This window comes from Papio anubis, chromosome 11, assembly GCF_008728515.1.
Source record: "Papio anubis isolate 15944 chromosome 11, Panubis1.0, whole genome shotgun sequence".
In the NCBI taxonomy this organism is placed as follows: domain Eukaryota; kingdom Metazoa; phylum Chordata; class Mammalia; order Primates; family Cercopithecidae; genus Papio; species Papio anubis.
In genome coordinates, this window is record NC_044986.1 from 7,324,547 (window position 1) to 7,341,050 (window position 16,504).

A 16,504-nucleotide genomic window follows, 5' to 3' on the forward strand; every position below is an offset into this window, starting at 1 on the left:
CTATGAAGAATGGTTGGCAGGGTGGGGGTGCGTAAGGGGTGTGTGCTACCAGCCACATGAACGTGTGAGACTGTGGCACAGGAAGGAAGATGCTCACACACAGCATGGGGGGTGAGGCTTGATATGGTTTTTGAACAATGTGAATGTATAACCTAACTTTTTAAAACTCATCTATTTACATAAGAAATCCAAAAAGCAAGCAGTGGTACAGACATTAATATCGGAGTTATTTGGTATGAAAAATTTAAGTGTATGAAAAATGTAAGTGTAAACAGGTGCCTATTTACAAGGTTAAGAAATGCAGCATTGCCGGCGCGGTGGCTCAAAAGCCTGTAATCCCAGCACTTTGGGAGGCCGAGATGGGTGGATCAGGAAGTCAGGAGATTGAGACCATCCTGGCTAACACGGTGAAACCCCGTTTCTACTAAAAAATACAAAAAAAACTAGCCAGGCAAGGTGGCGGGCGCCTGTAGTCCCAGCTACTCGGGAGGCTGAGGCGGGAGAATGGTGTAAACCCGGGAAGCGGAGCTTGCATCCGGCCACTGCACTCCAGCCTGGGCAACAGAGCAAGACTCCGTCTCAAAAAAAAAAAAAAAAAAAGAAATGCAGCATCCAACTTAATAAAACTACAGAAAATACAAAGAAAAATACATATACAAAATGCTAATAAGAATAAAGGAATTTTTTTTTTTTTTTTTTAAAGACAGAGTCTCACTCTGTCACCCAGGCTGGAGTGCAATGGTGTGATATCAGCTCACTGCAACCTGTGCCTCCTGGGTTCAAGTGATTCTTCTGCCTCAGCTTCCTGAGTAGCTGGGATTACAGGCATGGGCCACCACGCCTGGCTAATTTTTGTATTTATAGTAGAGACATACATAGTATTTATACTATGTATAGACATTTATAGTAGAGACAGGTTCACCATGTTGGCCAGACTGGTCTCGAACTCCTAACCTCATGATCCGCCCACCTTGGCCTCCCAAAATGCTGGGATTACAGGTGTGAGCCACCACACCCAGCCGAAGAAGTCTTTATTCTTACCATTCTCCACCTATGATCACACAAGCTGGCAAAAATTAGTACATATAAACTTCAACCATAATTGATATATATATAACAGGATACTCCAAATATACAGAATATATCATCTTTCCAAGTGCCTTGGAGGAAAAAAAATTCTCAAAAAATAATTATAATGTAATGATTCATTAGTTTTCAAAGATGAATTGCAGATTAGAAAACAGCAAGTGAAAACATTTGTAATAGCACACATGATGGTAGGGATCCTCAAACTCTTGGAATTAGAAGAACTCACTTGTGATGCTTGTTCAAACCCATTAAAATCCATTGCTCATGCCCTTTCCCTCGAGATTCCAAATTCAAAGAGCTGAGATGGGGCTATGAAATGTGTACTTAGCAAGTTCTCCCAGTTGTATTTTTCATCAAAAGTTTAGAAAACTTCTATGATAATGTAACTAAAGCACTGCTGGGGGAAAATTCATAGCCCTAAATCTATATATTAATTTGTAAAGGATGAAAAAGGGAATTTAATATCTACTATAAGTTATAAAAGGAACAATAAAATAAACCCAGGGGACAAAATAGAAGAAATGAATTTGTAGACCTAAGGATAAGTTCATTAGAAAAAAGTAGAGCTAATAAAACTATGAGTTGCTCATTGGGAAAATTCAAACAGTGTATATAGACCACCTTCTAATCTCATTAAGCAAAAAGAAGAAAAAGAGCAAACATACATAGCATATGAGCATGAAGAATCCTGCAGTCCACCATAACCCAGGGAGATGATCTCAAGAATATAAGGATGGTTCGATATTGATCAGGAGGGTGGGCAGTTTTGCCAAGCTTGATGTCAACCAGAAGGGACGCACACTTCTTCCATAGAGCAGGCTAGTGAATATAGTCTACAACAGACCAAAAAATGAAACTAAGGTGAATGTCAACATTGACCACCAATCAAAGGAGGAACCTGTGGAGAGTTGTAAATGTGCTCCAATTTTTAAAGAGGTTTTAAAAATCTAATCTGGCAAATCTAAAGGAATATGCATTTGTACAAAAGGTAAAACACTCATGAAATAGTTAAGGAATGGACTATATATGGTCCACAAATCCAATTCCTAAATTGAATATTCTGTGAGCTCTTTGGAATAAAGCTGATTGCTAACATCAATAAAACTGTGTGCTTTTTCTCTATGCCCCTCAGCACAAGCTTTGGAGCTTTAATTACCTTTTATTAGTCTTTCCCTACAGAAAAAAAAAAAAAATCCACTCCTCTACAGACCTTTGTAGCTGGTTTTCCCATGGGGCCAAGTTAACCAGTGTGTCTCTGGAGACATAAAATTCGTGTGGTCTGTGTGCTCACTTTTTTGCTGATTTTGAAGTATGTTTGCTGAGTTGAAGCTCTACCACATTTGTGTCTTTAAGCTCCCAACCAGCAGACATGGTTGCGGTTAATTCCTACTTGTCTAGGAACTGCATAATCAGCATCAGAAAACCTTCTGCTCTGAAGACAAAATTTAATACACTACCCTTTGGCTACGTCGTCAGTCCATGAGCAGGCTGAGTCTTTCATTGTCAGGGCCTGAGTATATGCAAACACATTAGACCTGTCTGTGGTCTAAGAAGGCTGACCCTCAAGCAGACACCTCTAATAGAACAGAACTGGAGTCTTGAAATATGTATTTTGAGCTTTGATGTGAGGCCAACAGCTGAAGAGAAAACGCCTGGGCTTTTCGAAGGAGCACCGCTCCAGGAGGGAGCAGTGGCCTGACAACCAGCCTGGAAGCCCTAAGTTGGGAGGGCAGGATTTAATTGAAAACACATGAGGGAAAGAATTCCAGCAAGGCCTAGCGTGGTCGGAGGACAGCTTGCGGGGCAGGAGCCAGGAGTGGGAGACCCATGTGTGTTTGTGTAGCTCCGGTGCATAAATATTTTGTTTCATGTCTAACTCCAAAAGGCACAAGTGCAAGAAAACATCCCCATTCTACAGACGCCCAGTGATGGCAACACATACACGTGTGCTTAGGTAAAAAGATGTATTTCAAAGTGGGATCAGTGAATCTTCAATAACTAAATAAATGTACAGCCCTCCAAGATGCAGAATTTCCCATCCCTAGTTTAACAGTCACGGTTCACTTTGTTTTACGTGCATTTCGCAGATGAGTGGTGCTCTCATCAGCAGACACAAGACTTCTTTGGCCTCTGCTTTTTTTTCCTTTCTTCTAATAAGGAGATTACACTCTGGATAAACAAAACAGACAGGAGAATGTAATGCAGGGTTTTGGTGGTTTGAGTCTAGAAGGACTACAAAATTAGCCTTGATAGGCAGAAAGAGCATCCCAACCTGTCTGTCAAAAACTCTGGCCATTTCTAGGACACCTTTGCCGAACTGAAACAGGAAACAACAAAAATTTTACATGCTTATAAATGTTCTTTCTCCCCCTCCGAGGAAAATCTTTACATAAAGATGGACTCATTTACCTCATTTTTTACACTTGCATCTGCCCCTTTGTCAAGAAGTAACTGAACTAACTCTTCATGATTATTTAACACAGCCACCTAGAAAACAAAACCCAGGGTGGTGTGCATGAGCATCTCCCTCCAGGGCACACACAGCAGGGAGCACGAGCCTGGCACGTGCAGGGTCCCAGCAGCCCCCCTGCAACCCACAAAGGGCCACTGTGGCTTTGCGTGGCCTGCAGGCACAGCACTTCCTCTGCAGCTGCAGTGGTAGCAACTCCAGGGAAAATGAAAACGGACCCTCCCTCTCTCCACACGAAAACCAGGACAGAAAGCAGTTTGTTCTTTGTTTCACCAGATCTGTTTTGATCCCACAGCGGTCCTGGGGACAGGGGCTCTTTACTCCTTCAATAGTCATAAAAAGGCAACGAAGTATTCTAGTGATAGCCTCATGCCCTTATGAACAAGCCGACAGGGAACACACACACAGTCAAACCCAAGGGCTGGTGCAGGGCTGAACTCACAAGAATTGTCTAATTACAGAAAAAGCTCTGACTTTAATTCCACGCAGAAAACTGCCTATTTTCGGGAGGAGGACCTACCATAAGGGGCGTCTTTCCATTTCTGTCCTTCACATTCACATTGGCTCCAGCATCAATTAGAAGAGAGGCCACCCTCTGATTTCCCGACACCGCAGAGACTCTCATGAGTGGGGTCCATCCTGAACCAGTGTCCACGACGTCTACCTGTTGCGCCAGAGAAACAGCTGTGTTAAGCCCAATTTCTTTTTCTTAAACTGATTCAAACTTATAAAAGGAATATTTGCTTGCCCCAATGCCCGGACTTAGATAGCAGTCTTTCTATATTTGGTTCACTGCACTGTTCTAATTTAAGTCACATTTCTGTGCTGCGAAGACATGTGTTAGAATCGCATTAGAGGGTGCTGAGAGGCCCCAGGGTCTCCCTGTCAGCTTCTTCACCTACATCCTTTAAAGCGGAAAAAAGGTGGTCTAGAAAAATTAACTGAACTACTTTCCCCTTGGCTCCTGGTGAGTTCTTATTTTCTCTTGCCTAACTTTCCTCACCTAGCATTCAATTTTTCTTTCTTTTATGTATCGTTGTAAGCAGCTTTACATCCTTTCTGGAATGAGACAGTAATAATATATACACACACACTCTTATGCTTACCAATACTTATCAATTTTAGGCAGGAGACCTACAGGTAAAATACAGAACAACCAGATTCATTACACAAACTCTGTCTGAAAAGTCTGACTAATGGCTTCTCCAAAACAGTGTGCCCAGTAATCAGATGGCTATTTCCTGATCATCTTCTCTACACTGAAATCTCTCAATTTAGTGTTTTAAAATAAATATTTCAGATTAAGAAAATGTAAATGTTGTCTCTTCCAATTCCAGTGAAGACCTCACCAATCCACGAAGAGTGGTGCTGAAGTAAAGACAGATACATGTGTGTGCTCAGATACACACGTGCACGTGTACATGCACACATGCATACCATGTGCACACATGCATGTAAGCACACGAGCACATGCACGCACACACAATCTGTTACAGAAAAATTACTCAAAGATGAAGCACAGCTTTAGTAAAACTTCAGAATGGAACAACAAACAAGGAATTTCCAGGAGATCTTGGGGGCACTTCAGGGTATTTCTACGTATAAGATTATCCACTGTAACACGATTTGGATTTGCAGCTCTTCTTCACGCAAAGAACTAACCTGTGGGCAACACACTCCGTTATATTTAAAGAATAATAAAATAAGCACCTCATATTACATGATGCTTTATACAAGCTTTCAACCCTCTTTACACACACTTTCTCTTTTGGTCCTAAAGGTTAATCAGAGGTAGGTATTTTTATTCTTGGTTTACAAACGATCAAACTAAATCTCAGAGAAGTGCCTTTCCTGAGATCACATGGATCATTAAATGCAGAAATGAATACATAAGTCGCCAATAAGTCACTCTTAGTATATGATCATTACATTTGGGAAGAAGGTGGTGATTGGGTCCCAAGTCCTTCCTATGGGCTTCAGAAGCATCAGGTGAGCCATCTGCCAGAACATGGAGAGACTCATGTTGACATCATCCATCCGCCACCAGGCCAGTCATGTGGAAATCTATAGTGAACACATCCATGCTTACTGTTCTGTCCTCTGCAAAGTAGTTCCAGTGCTTCAAAGATGGAATTTCTCCCAAATAAGTATATTGATATCTGAAGCCCTGAGAGCCAACATTTCCAAAACTCCAGTATTTAAATGTTGATAGAGATTTGCCCTATTGTGAATGCTTCATTCATTCATTCGAGATGGAGTCTCACTCTGTCACCCAGGCTAGAGTGCAGTGGCACTATCTTGGCTCACTGCAACCTCCACCTGCTGGGTTCAAGCAATTCTCGTGCCTCAGCCTGCCTAATAAGCTGGGATTACAGACACCCACCACCACACATGGCTAATTTTTGCATTTTCAGTAGAGACAGCATTTCACCATGTTCACCAAGTTGGTCTCGAACTCCTGACCTCAAGTGATCCACCCGCCTTGGCCTCCCAAAGTGCTGGGATTACAGGCATAAGCCACTGTGCCCGGCCTGGATGCTTGACTTCTTACAGCAAAGTACAACCTTCTTTTTCAACCATAGACTTTCACTAGGTGCAAAACCTGCCCAGAATTCATCATAAACCAATCAAGGAGTGTGTGGCTGTCACTACCACACATGGCACGTGGGCCCACCTCTACTATGGAAGCCCATAGGCTCAGCCTCCTGCCTCTGTGCCTGTCTCTAAAACATAAGGAAAATAAGAAATGTAATAAATTTTTAATGACTGAAATTTTTCCTATAAGTGGGCACTTTTCTTAATTCTTCAAAAGCAGCAGCAGGAACCAGGTAGATCCCATAACTGAAGTCTCACTTTCCCTCAATTACCCTTCAGAAACAAACTAGAACAAATCTACTGACATCTTCCAGGAGACATGACTTTTCTCAATTTGAGTTGATTTTCCAGGTCATCGACTTAATTTCTCAGCACTACACACCATCTGGCAGTCACAGATAGCACAGAACTTTGTCCATCATTCTTTAGTTCTATGCTTTGAAATTTTTAGCTGATTCCTTCAAAGTCTTGAACTAAAGTTTTCAAAGTTATCAGCAATTTCCATAATTGATCTAATTCTAATTACCCATCTTCAAATATCTATAGATGTCCAAACAACACTGCTTCTATTTGCTAAATCAAATTTGCAGTTTCTGATAACATGAAATCAAAAGTAGACCAACTTGCCTGTTTCCAGGTAAAGACACAACTGAAATGTTCTATTCTTGATAGGGTCAGTTTGCTCTTTGGAAATTTTTTGTAATGACTAATCTTTAAAACAAACCAAGAATAAAAATTACCTAATTTTAGAAGCAACAAGAAGCACAATGGCTATAAGAGCTCTTAATATCTTTGTATCACCACCATTTGAGATAATATCTGGTACATGTTTAGTAAAGCTTTAGTGACAGACTGAATGAAGAAAGAAATCAGCAAATGAACAAAAGAACAAAGTAGAAACATCAGGCCGGGTGCAGTGTCTCACACTTGTAATCCCAGCACTTTGAGAGGCCAAGGCAGGTGGATCACTTGAGGTCAGGAGTTCAAGACCAGCCTGGCCAACATCGTGAAACCCCATCTCTACTAAAAATACAAAAATTAGCCGGGCGTGGTGGCATGTGCCTGTAATCCCAGCTACTAAGGAAACTGAGGCAGGAGAATCACTCGAACCTGGGAGGCAGAGGTCTCAATGAACCGAGATCGCACTACTGCACTACTGCACTCCAGCGTGGGCGACAGAGAGACTCCATCTCAAAAGAAAAAGAAAAATAGAAAAAGAAGAAAAAAAAAAGAAAGTAGAAGCATTAGGTCCAGCTCTGGATTCAGACATGTTTCTTTTCCCTACACAACACGACAATCGGAAAGCTCACTCTCATGTCCGTTCTAAGGTTTCAGGGGCTTTCTTGCTAAGTCAGAAAACTTTCTCCAGCATTTTGTAGGTTGACTAATCAAAGGCCCTGCTTCTGCCAGACCCCGTGGAGCAGCATTTCAGATTCTTGACGATATGTGCATGGTTAACAAGGCAGGTCCCATACCTCACAGCCATCCTTTATCATCCACTCAATCACACTGCAGTGGCCTCCATCTGCAGCCCAGTGCAGAGCCGTACAGCCGCCCAGGTCTCTAGCCTGCCAAGAAGCGCCGTGTCTTCGGAGATATTTCACAACATCTAGGTGTCCCGCATAGCACGCCAGCATTAGGCTGCAACATACGGAAGAAGCAGCATTTGACGATAAGCACAGTCACCGAACTCAGCTCCACTTTTTACCCTACCTGGCTTAAACCAAGAAATCCTAACTTGAGTGGAAAAGCCATGGGAATTGTTCATACAAAATGTACACAAATGTATCCATCAACTGATGTACAAAACGTGGTATATATCCATACAATGGAATATTAGAAATGAAGTGCTACAAACATGAAAGAACCTTGAAACACTGCGCTGAAAGATGCCAGACATGAAAGGCCACATATTGTCTGATTCCATTTATATGCAATGTCCAGAATAGGCAACCTACAAGACAGGACTAGCAGGTGAGTGGCCGCCTGAGGCTGAAGGGAAGGAGTAATGGGGAATGATTGCTAAAGAGTGCAGAGCTAATATTTCAGGGGAGCAGGGGATGAATGTTCTGGAAGTAGATAGCAGTGATGGTTCCACAACTTTGCAAATACATTTTTAAATGTTGATTTCTATGTTTTAAAAGGTGAATTTTATGGTATGTAAATTATATCTCAATAAAAAACAAATAGTGACTGTAACTGAGGATAAAGTATTAGATTTTAAAACATCCGAAGTCCATGATATTCAAAAAAGAGAAAAGGAAAAAATACTCATTTGACACTATTAGAGATAACTATCAAACCAATTTCCTACTCTAAAAGTTGGTATTTAAGAAAAAATTAAATATTTTCTTTTTTTTCTGGATAAAATGTAGTCTATGCCCAGTTGGTGGGGGGAAGAAGCTGTTTTTCACAGAAGACTGCCAACTAGTAAATATAAAAGAAACCATAGAGTTAGAAAAGCCCTTATTTGCAATTCCCTATTAAATAATTGATTCAGGCAATAAAATTATTGGCACTGAAATTATTGGGTAAAAGTTAATGGGGAGGCCAGGCGCAGTGGTTCACCCCTGTAATCCTTTCTCTTTTGGAGGCTGATGTGGGTGGATTGCCTGAGCTCAGGAGCTTGAGACCAGCCTGAGCAACATAGCGAAACTTCATCTCTACTAAAAACACAAAAATTAGCCAGGCATGGTGGCAGCTGCCTGTAATCCCAGCTGCTCGGGAGGCTGAGGCAAGAGAATCGCTTGCACCCGGGGAGGCGGAGGTTGCAGTGAGCCGAGATCATGCCACTGCTCGCCAGCCTGGGAGAGAGAGCAAGACTCTGTCTCAAAAAAAACAAAAAACAAACAAACAAACAAAAATTAATAGCGAATGAAATATTCACACGGCAATGAATTATTACCCCCAAAATTATTTTCTAAGTGCAATGGGAAAACTCTATCTTTACAAAGAAGAAAATTTGCTGTCATCACTCTAAAAAAATAATGAAACCTAGAATCACTACCTGTGAGACAACCTGCATCACATGCCTCCTGATGGATGTAACATGAAGTCACAACACTAGCTCTGAAGTATTCTTGCTAAAGTGTTAACCTGAGTCTAATTAAGCCTTTAATTTTTTTAATTCTTAAAAAATTTCACCTTGTTGCCCAGGTTGGTTTCAAACTCATGGCCTCAGGTGATCTTCCTGCCTCAGCCTCCCAAAGTGCTGGGATTACAGGCAGGAGCCACAGCACCCAACCTAATCAAGCCCTTAAGCCTGTCTTTAACTTTATTGTTAATAAAGGGATAGATGAACAAGTGAAATGCCTGCCCCACAACTGGGAGACAAGCAAATCCAGAACATAGGACATTCTAGAAGATAACCGGTCCGCTCTCCTCAAAGAGTCACTGCTATGAGAAAAAAAAAAAGTTTTAAAGAGAGAGGACTGGTCTAGAATAAGAGACTATAGAGAGAAAGGCCAGATGAAATGTGGGAACCCTGAATGGATCATGGTCTTGCCCCACACCACCTCCCAAACCCCACACGCCACCTCCCGAACCCCACACGCCACCTCCCGAACCCCACACGCCACCTCCCGAACCCCACACGCCACCTCCCAAACCCCACACGCCACCTCCCGAACCCACACACGCCACCTCCCGAACCCACACACCACCTCCCGAACCCCACACACCACCTCCCGAACCCCACAACACCTCCCGAACCCCACACAACACCTCCCAAACCCCACACACCACCTCCCAAACCCCACACCCCACACCTCCCAAATAAAGCTGTGGAAGACCTTTGGGGAACAGGTTGGGAGACCTGCACGGGTGGTTGTGTATCAATGATATTAAGGAATTAGTTGAAGTGTCTTAGAAGTGATATGATATGATTACTATGCAGGTTAATGACCGTGTTTTTCGGAAACATTTTCTGATGTATTGAGGGGTGAAGGATTATGCTATCTACTAATTTCAAAATAGTTCAGCAAGAGTGGAAAAAAAGGAGAGACAAATACGGCCAAATATCAACTGCCAAGCCTAGGTGGGAGGTATACAGGTGTTTGTTGTACTATTCTTTCACTTTTTCTAAATGTGTAAATGTTTCAAGATAGAGTTAGAAAATAAAACAGAAGATCTTCCCAATAGGGAAACATGCAAAGCCTCTCAGTGGTAACTGGAATATCCAGCCCCCAAGGCAAGGTCCAGCTGAGCTGAGATGGGGCCAGACCTCTGCAGCCCCACGTCCTCACACAGTCCTTCATTTCTTGGAGACCCCCAGAAGACAGTCAGCGTGGTGCAGTACCTGCCTGCCGGGTTTAGGGTGCTCATACTCCTTTCCCAAGCACTCGAGGGTCTTTAGAATGACCTTTGCTAAGGGAAGAAAACTTCACTTCTTAAATTATATTCTCAAATAGAACCCTAATTATCTGCATGACTTTTCTTTTTCGAGACAGAGTCTCACTCTATCAGCTAGGTTGGAGTACAATGGCACAATCTTGGCTCACTGCAACCTCTGCCTCCTGGGTTCTAGTGATTCTCCTGACTCAGCCTCTCAAGTAGCTGGGATTACAGGTGCGCACCACCATGCCCGGCTAATTTTTTGTATTTTTAGTAGAGACAGGGTTTCACCAGCCTGGCCAGGCTGGTCTCAAACTCCTGACCTCGAGATCCGCCTGCCTCAGCCTCCCAAAGTGCTGGGATTACAGGCGTGAGCCACCACGCCCGGCCTATCTGCACGATTTTAAAATAATGCTTCTTTTCTGATTATAAAGTAAGGCATGGTACCTAGAAAAAAAATCCCATATTAGAGTCACCCATAACCTCACCTCACAGAGAACAAACTCTTAAGATTCTGTTGAATTTGCTCTAGGAGGTAAGGAGGATTGCTTAATAACCAGCCCCGGGGGCTCCGGGTTGCCCAGCAATGAGCTCATTGAGATGAGGCGCTCTTCCTTCCCAGGGATAGGCACAGCCCTGAACTTACCACCTCCCACTGGCAGAAAGCCACCAAGGCCCTCCAAGTGCCAAGCCGCTGGAGTCAGCCACCACCCCAACTGCCACCTGAACTCAAACTGCCTGGCACCCGCAGGGTCTGTTATCTGCTGCTTTATAAGAATGCCCCTCTCTGGTTCACAGGGTAGGAGAAAGGAAGAGCGGTCAGGACATAGCATGCTCCTGAGCACAGCCCTGCAGGGCATCCCACTGTGCCCCAGGGCAAGCCCACCAGGAATGGAGGACCCGCTCCACTCGCCTGCTGCTGAGTTCCCTGCTCAGAGTCACACTCCCAGCTCTACACAAAATCCCATCTTTTCTCACTTTGTATGATTTTCTCTTCTCACTGCCTTTTAAAAAGTATTATTTCAGTTTCTTATTATTTCATATACTTCCCTGTTTACATAAGCACTGAAAACAGTGTTCACATACTAAATATTCCATCATATGAATATATCATAACTTCAATCAATCCTCTATTGTTGGACATTTGTTTCACATTTTTCACAATTTAAAATAAGGAAACAACAAACACCCTTACTAATCATACTTGCATTTCTGATTGTTTCCTAAAACAGGATCACTGTGTTCATGGATGTGGCTTACTTTGGAAGCACATTTCCGAATTGCTTTCCAGAAAGATTATACCAATTTACATTTCTATCAACTATATTTGAAAGTGCAGGTTGTTTCACTGCATCTTTACCAACATGATTATTTTTTTAATAACCAATTTGATAAGTAGAAAACTTTTTATTACTAGTAATGCTGAACATTTTTATATGAATCGCTCATATTGATTCTGCTATAAATTGTCGTCTTGTGTAAACTGCTTTTTTCTACTGTGTGGAGGCTTTTTTGGAGTACATGTACGGGCGTGTGTGTGTTCTACACATTAAAGATGCCGGTAATTTGTCTATAATACATTTGTAAATATTTCCCTGGATTGTCCTTAACATTGTAATTAAGTTTTTAAAAATGTATAATACACTCTTAATCTTTTTCTTAATGATTCCTTTCAATGCACTTGTTCCTTTCACATTACAAGATAAAACAATTATGCATCTGTGTTTTCTGGTCCTTTTTTATGGGTTTTTTACATTTAATTCTCAATTCATCTGGAATTTATTTTGGTACATGCTATAAGACCAGGATCTAACTTGACTTTTTCCTTCAAACATCCTGTTTTTCCAGTACATTCCTCATTGGTTTATGTTACTTCCACCATCATATACCAGGTTCTTAGGTAGATAGGGATCTACTTGAGGATTTCTATGCCATTCTACTTTTTTTCTGATTTGTTCCAGTATCATATTACTTTAATTACTATAACGTTATGAGGCATTTCAATAACTGTCAAGCCAAGTCCTTCCACATTCTTCCTTGACAAAGTTTTACTAGATATTATCTATTTGTTCTTCTCGATAAATTACAATCATTTTGACAGGTTCCCAAGAATAATTCCATTTGAGGCTGCACTGAACCTCAATGCAGTATTTGAGAAGAATTAAAAATTGTATAATACTCAATCTTGCCATTCTGGCATATGACATGTCTTTATTTCTTAAATTTTTATATCTCTCAGTAAGGTTTTTAGGTTTATTTTTTCATTCAGATTTCCTACCTTTCTTGTTTTCATTCTATTTTATTTCCCCATTATATTTATTAACCAGTAATTGCAGGGATTTAAGAAAGTATTTTCTTTGCCTTGTTTGTCCACTTTACTGAGCCTCCTTATTAAGTCCAAGTTTTTCAAGTTGATTCTGTTGGGTTCTACAGGAAATAAATCACACCTCTTATCTCAGTTCATATCTTCCTAAGTGGATCAGCCCTCAAAATACTGTCTAATCATGAAACAACAAAATATATCTGAATTTACCATATGCCAGGAACTGTTTTATGCATTTTTCATATTAGCTCATTAAATGCCTACAACCTCTAAGTACTTCCATTATTCCAATTTTACAGACACGAAACTGAGATACAGAGAGGTTAGGTAGCCTGTCCAAGGCCACACCACATCTTCAGAGGGATGCAGATTTCACATCAAGCTCTCCACCACTCTCCTGGGCTTCACTACTAATTTTGGAAAGGAATTTGCCAATACTAAGAATGACACTGGCTGATTGAGATGATTTAAAAAATAAAAGAAACCTTTGTATGCTGCAATCAAAGGAATCCTTCCTTTAACAGACACTTCCTGCCTCCCATGTGCCAGACACTGTTCAAAGGCTGAAAGTATCCTTCACTTTAAAAAAATAAGATACTTTTTTCAAGACCATCCTGGCTAACAGGGTGGAACCCCATCTCTACTAAAAATACAAAAAATTAGCCGGGCATGGTGGCAGGTGCCTGTAGTCCCAGCTACTTGGGAGGCTGAGGCAGGAGAATGACGTGAACCCGGGAGGCGGAGCTTGCAGTGGGCTGAGATTGCGCCACTGCACCCCCAGCCTGGGCGACACAGCAAGACTCCGTCTCAAAAAATAATAAAAATTTAAAAAATTTTAAAAACTACTTTTTAAACTTGTTACTATACATGCCAAGTTACACCCAATTTTTGTTTTGCGTCTACACAAATAAAGGTTTTCACCTTTAATCTACTGCTGGGAAGTGTTATGTTAAAAAAATTTCCTAATACCCTCCGGAATGGCCCTCCTAGGTGGGATGGAAGAGATCTATAAATACCTACACACAAACTAACACACAAATAGCTTTTTTTCCTCTATTAGATTTTAGCAATAAGGTTATCCTCTGGAGCATTCCACTTTGCTCTCTGCTCTGGAAAAGCCCAAGGTTATTATCAGTGCCTAGAAAATCTGAACAGGTTTACTAGGTAGAATAGTCCAGCCACGGAGCCTACATTGGAGGTAATTTTTAAATGAATTTTCTAGTTTCTTGCATGGACATTGGTTATTTCGAATTTTCTATACTTCTTGGGTTGACATGGTGGTTTAAATTTTCTCAGAACAAAGTATCCATTTCAATGACATTATCTACTATTATAGACACAAACTTCTTTTCATGTTTACATTCTCTCTATAACCATCGTTATTGTCCTCTTTCAAACTTCTAATTATTTTTCTTCTTTCTTAGATTTACAAAAGATCGGTGTATCTTACTAGATAGTTGCCTCTTAAACAGAAAGCTCTTACATTTCTCAATAATCTTTCTACTTTTTAATCAATGTCTACTTTTAATTCTTTCATTTTTCCTACTCTCCTTATACTTTTTTTTCTTTTCCCTTTTCAGATTGCTATTATTCTTTTCAAACCTGGAGTTGACAGCTTAGTCTCAACCTATGAGTTATTTGGAAAAATACTTTTTAAATTTGTAAGTGATATTTAAGATATTGTTATTTAAAATCTATTGCTGCATTGTGTTCAGAGAATGTAAATGTAGAAGATAGTCCTTCTGATTTGAGGAGTTAGTTGGGGTTTTCTTTACGGCCTGCCCCAGAAGGTCAGTGTTTGGCAGCTGTCCGTCGATGCCCTCTGCAGTGCCCAAGCCCCGGTTCCATGTGTGTCGTGACCGCAGCCCCTGAAGCCAGGGCCTGGCATTTTGCTCAGTGTTTCACCCATGTACCAAGCACAGCGCCTGGCAAGTAGTAATCAGTCAATAAACACGGGTTAGCTGGAATTAATTGATTAACTCTAATGACTAGATGAGCGAGTGTGTTTAGGTCTTTCAGGAACACTCATCTGCCCTGAGCTTTTCCTGTAGCGTTCTCAGCCCTCCAAGGGAACATGTGCCTCTCACCTCAGGAAAGTGCTCCGGGCGTCTCTCTGGTGGTGATTTCTGTCTGCTTCTTTAGAAACAACGAAGATTTCTTAGCAAAGAGTGAGGCTGAACTGCAGCGGGGGACTGAGAGAGGCACGGGGTGCCGGGGGCAGGCGCTTGTACCCACGTGCAGCGCAGCTGGTCAGAGCTGCTCCGTAGCTGCCATTTCCCGTGCACTGTGTGTCCACTGGGCACGGCCACCACGCCAGAGAAGTCACCATACGTTACAACAGATGCCCGCCCCCTACAAGCACCCTGGTGAGCGAAAGCACAAGACCATGTCAGCAAGCCAGCTTTTGTGATCACCATCTTTCCTCGGGGACCCACTCACCTCTCAGGACTGTCAAAAGAAACTCGAGAAAATGTTTGGGTGAAATCACAGTGCCTCTGGGCACAAGCCCAGCAACACAATTCTGAGAACATCAGCACATTTTCAGTCATATCCCACCTCCTACCTGTCCTTGCCACTTCCATTCTTCAGATTCACGTCTGTGCCATTAGAAACTAGGATTTTCACAAGCCTAAAGGAAACAAACTGAACTGTAGCTAGGTAAGTCACTTCGATCACTCAGCACCCACAATAGTCCAGTCAAAAGAATAGCACAGCATCCAAGATGCCTCTTTGCAACAGTTTCTTCTGCACCTTCAGAAGCCAGCTGGTTTTAAAACCAGCCACCATCCATTAAACCAGAAAACCACCTCTTCATTCCAAAAACATAGGCTTTTACCTTTGACACAAGTTATTCACTAAAATCAAACAAAAGCACATGAAACAAATTGGGCTACCAAAATAATTCACTGTCCTTTGAATAGCCATTTCTTAATATATTCTTAAATGGTAGCATTTAATGAAAAAACATTTATGTTTTTTTTCAAATGGCATTTAATTAAGATATAAATGAAAATAAGGTATTTCTATTAATACTTATCTCTGTGTGGAATAGATAATGAGAGTATATCTGTGAAAAATTATATCTTAGCAACCTAGCAGAAAGTTTTCCAGAATATCCCTCTATTTTTAAAAAAGAAAAATTCAAATTCCAATAACCAGTTTTCCAAGAACATAAAAATATATTGCATGTAATTAAATGGCTACCCCTCTTCCTCAACATATGATTTACATTCTCTCCTGCATATTGTATAACTTTATGATTACAACAGCGGGATTTCCAAGTCATCGCATGGTACGGACGGTTTGGGAGACAGAAAAGAAACTGGGTTCCTCCATGGCCCTTTTTCCTCCCATCCTTATCCTGACCAGAGTCTCTGAATAAAACAAAAAGTTAAATCCCCGAGATTTAAAAAAAAAAAAAAAGAAGAGCCATACCTGGTGTATCCTTTCTGTGCAGCAACCATCAGAGCGGTAAAGCCAAACTTATTGGGAACATCAACCTTAACATGGCTTGGGAAAGACAGAGAAAAGAGATAAGCATGCTCAGTACAGCTACTGCAGAGTCAAAGCCAGTGGTTCTCGTGGGGCTCAGGTGGCTAAAATGACTCATTTTACTGAAAATTCCAATTTCTTTGGGGCCATTAAATCTTTTCTTGTCTTAGACTGCTAAGAATCTTCTAAACTATATGCCTAAT

The 16,504-nt window shown here is 41.4% G+C and overlaps 1 protein-coding gene across 4 annotated transcripts in view; it reads right to left on the minus strand.

Moving 5' to 3' along the window:
- Window positions 1-3,038: 3,038 nt before the first annotated feature.
- The window catches only part of FANK1 (fibronectin type III and ankyrin repeat domains 1), a 119,861-nt gene continuing 106,395 nt past the window's right edge, over window positions 3,039-16,504 (minus strand). For 2 of the 4 annotated variants that reach the window (XM_009215602.2, XM_009215603.4), the window contains exons 5-10: window positions 16,245-16,319; window positions 15,373-15,438; window positions 7,630-7,795; window positions 4,080-4,223; window positions 3,499-3,576; window positions 3,039-3,406 (exon numbers count right to left, since the gene is read on the minus strand). In XM_009215602.2, the coding sequence (XP_009213866.1) occupies window positions 3,143-3,406; window positions 3,499-3,576; window positions 4,080-4,223; window positions 7,630-7,795; window positions 15,373-15,438; window positions 16,245-16,319 (793 nt within the window). In that variant the 3' untranslated portion in view covers window positions 3,039-3,142. The remainder of the gene's footprint in view (window positions 3,407-3,498; window positions 3,577-4,079; window positions 4,224-7,629; window positions 7,796-15,372; window positions 15,439-16,244; window positions 16,320-16,504) is intronic. The other 2 variants (XM_003904396.3, XM_009215604.2) reach the window with 2 other exon arrangements.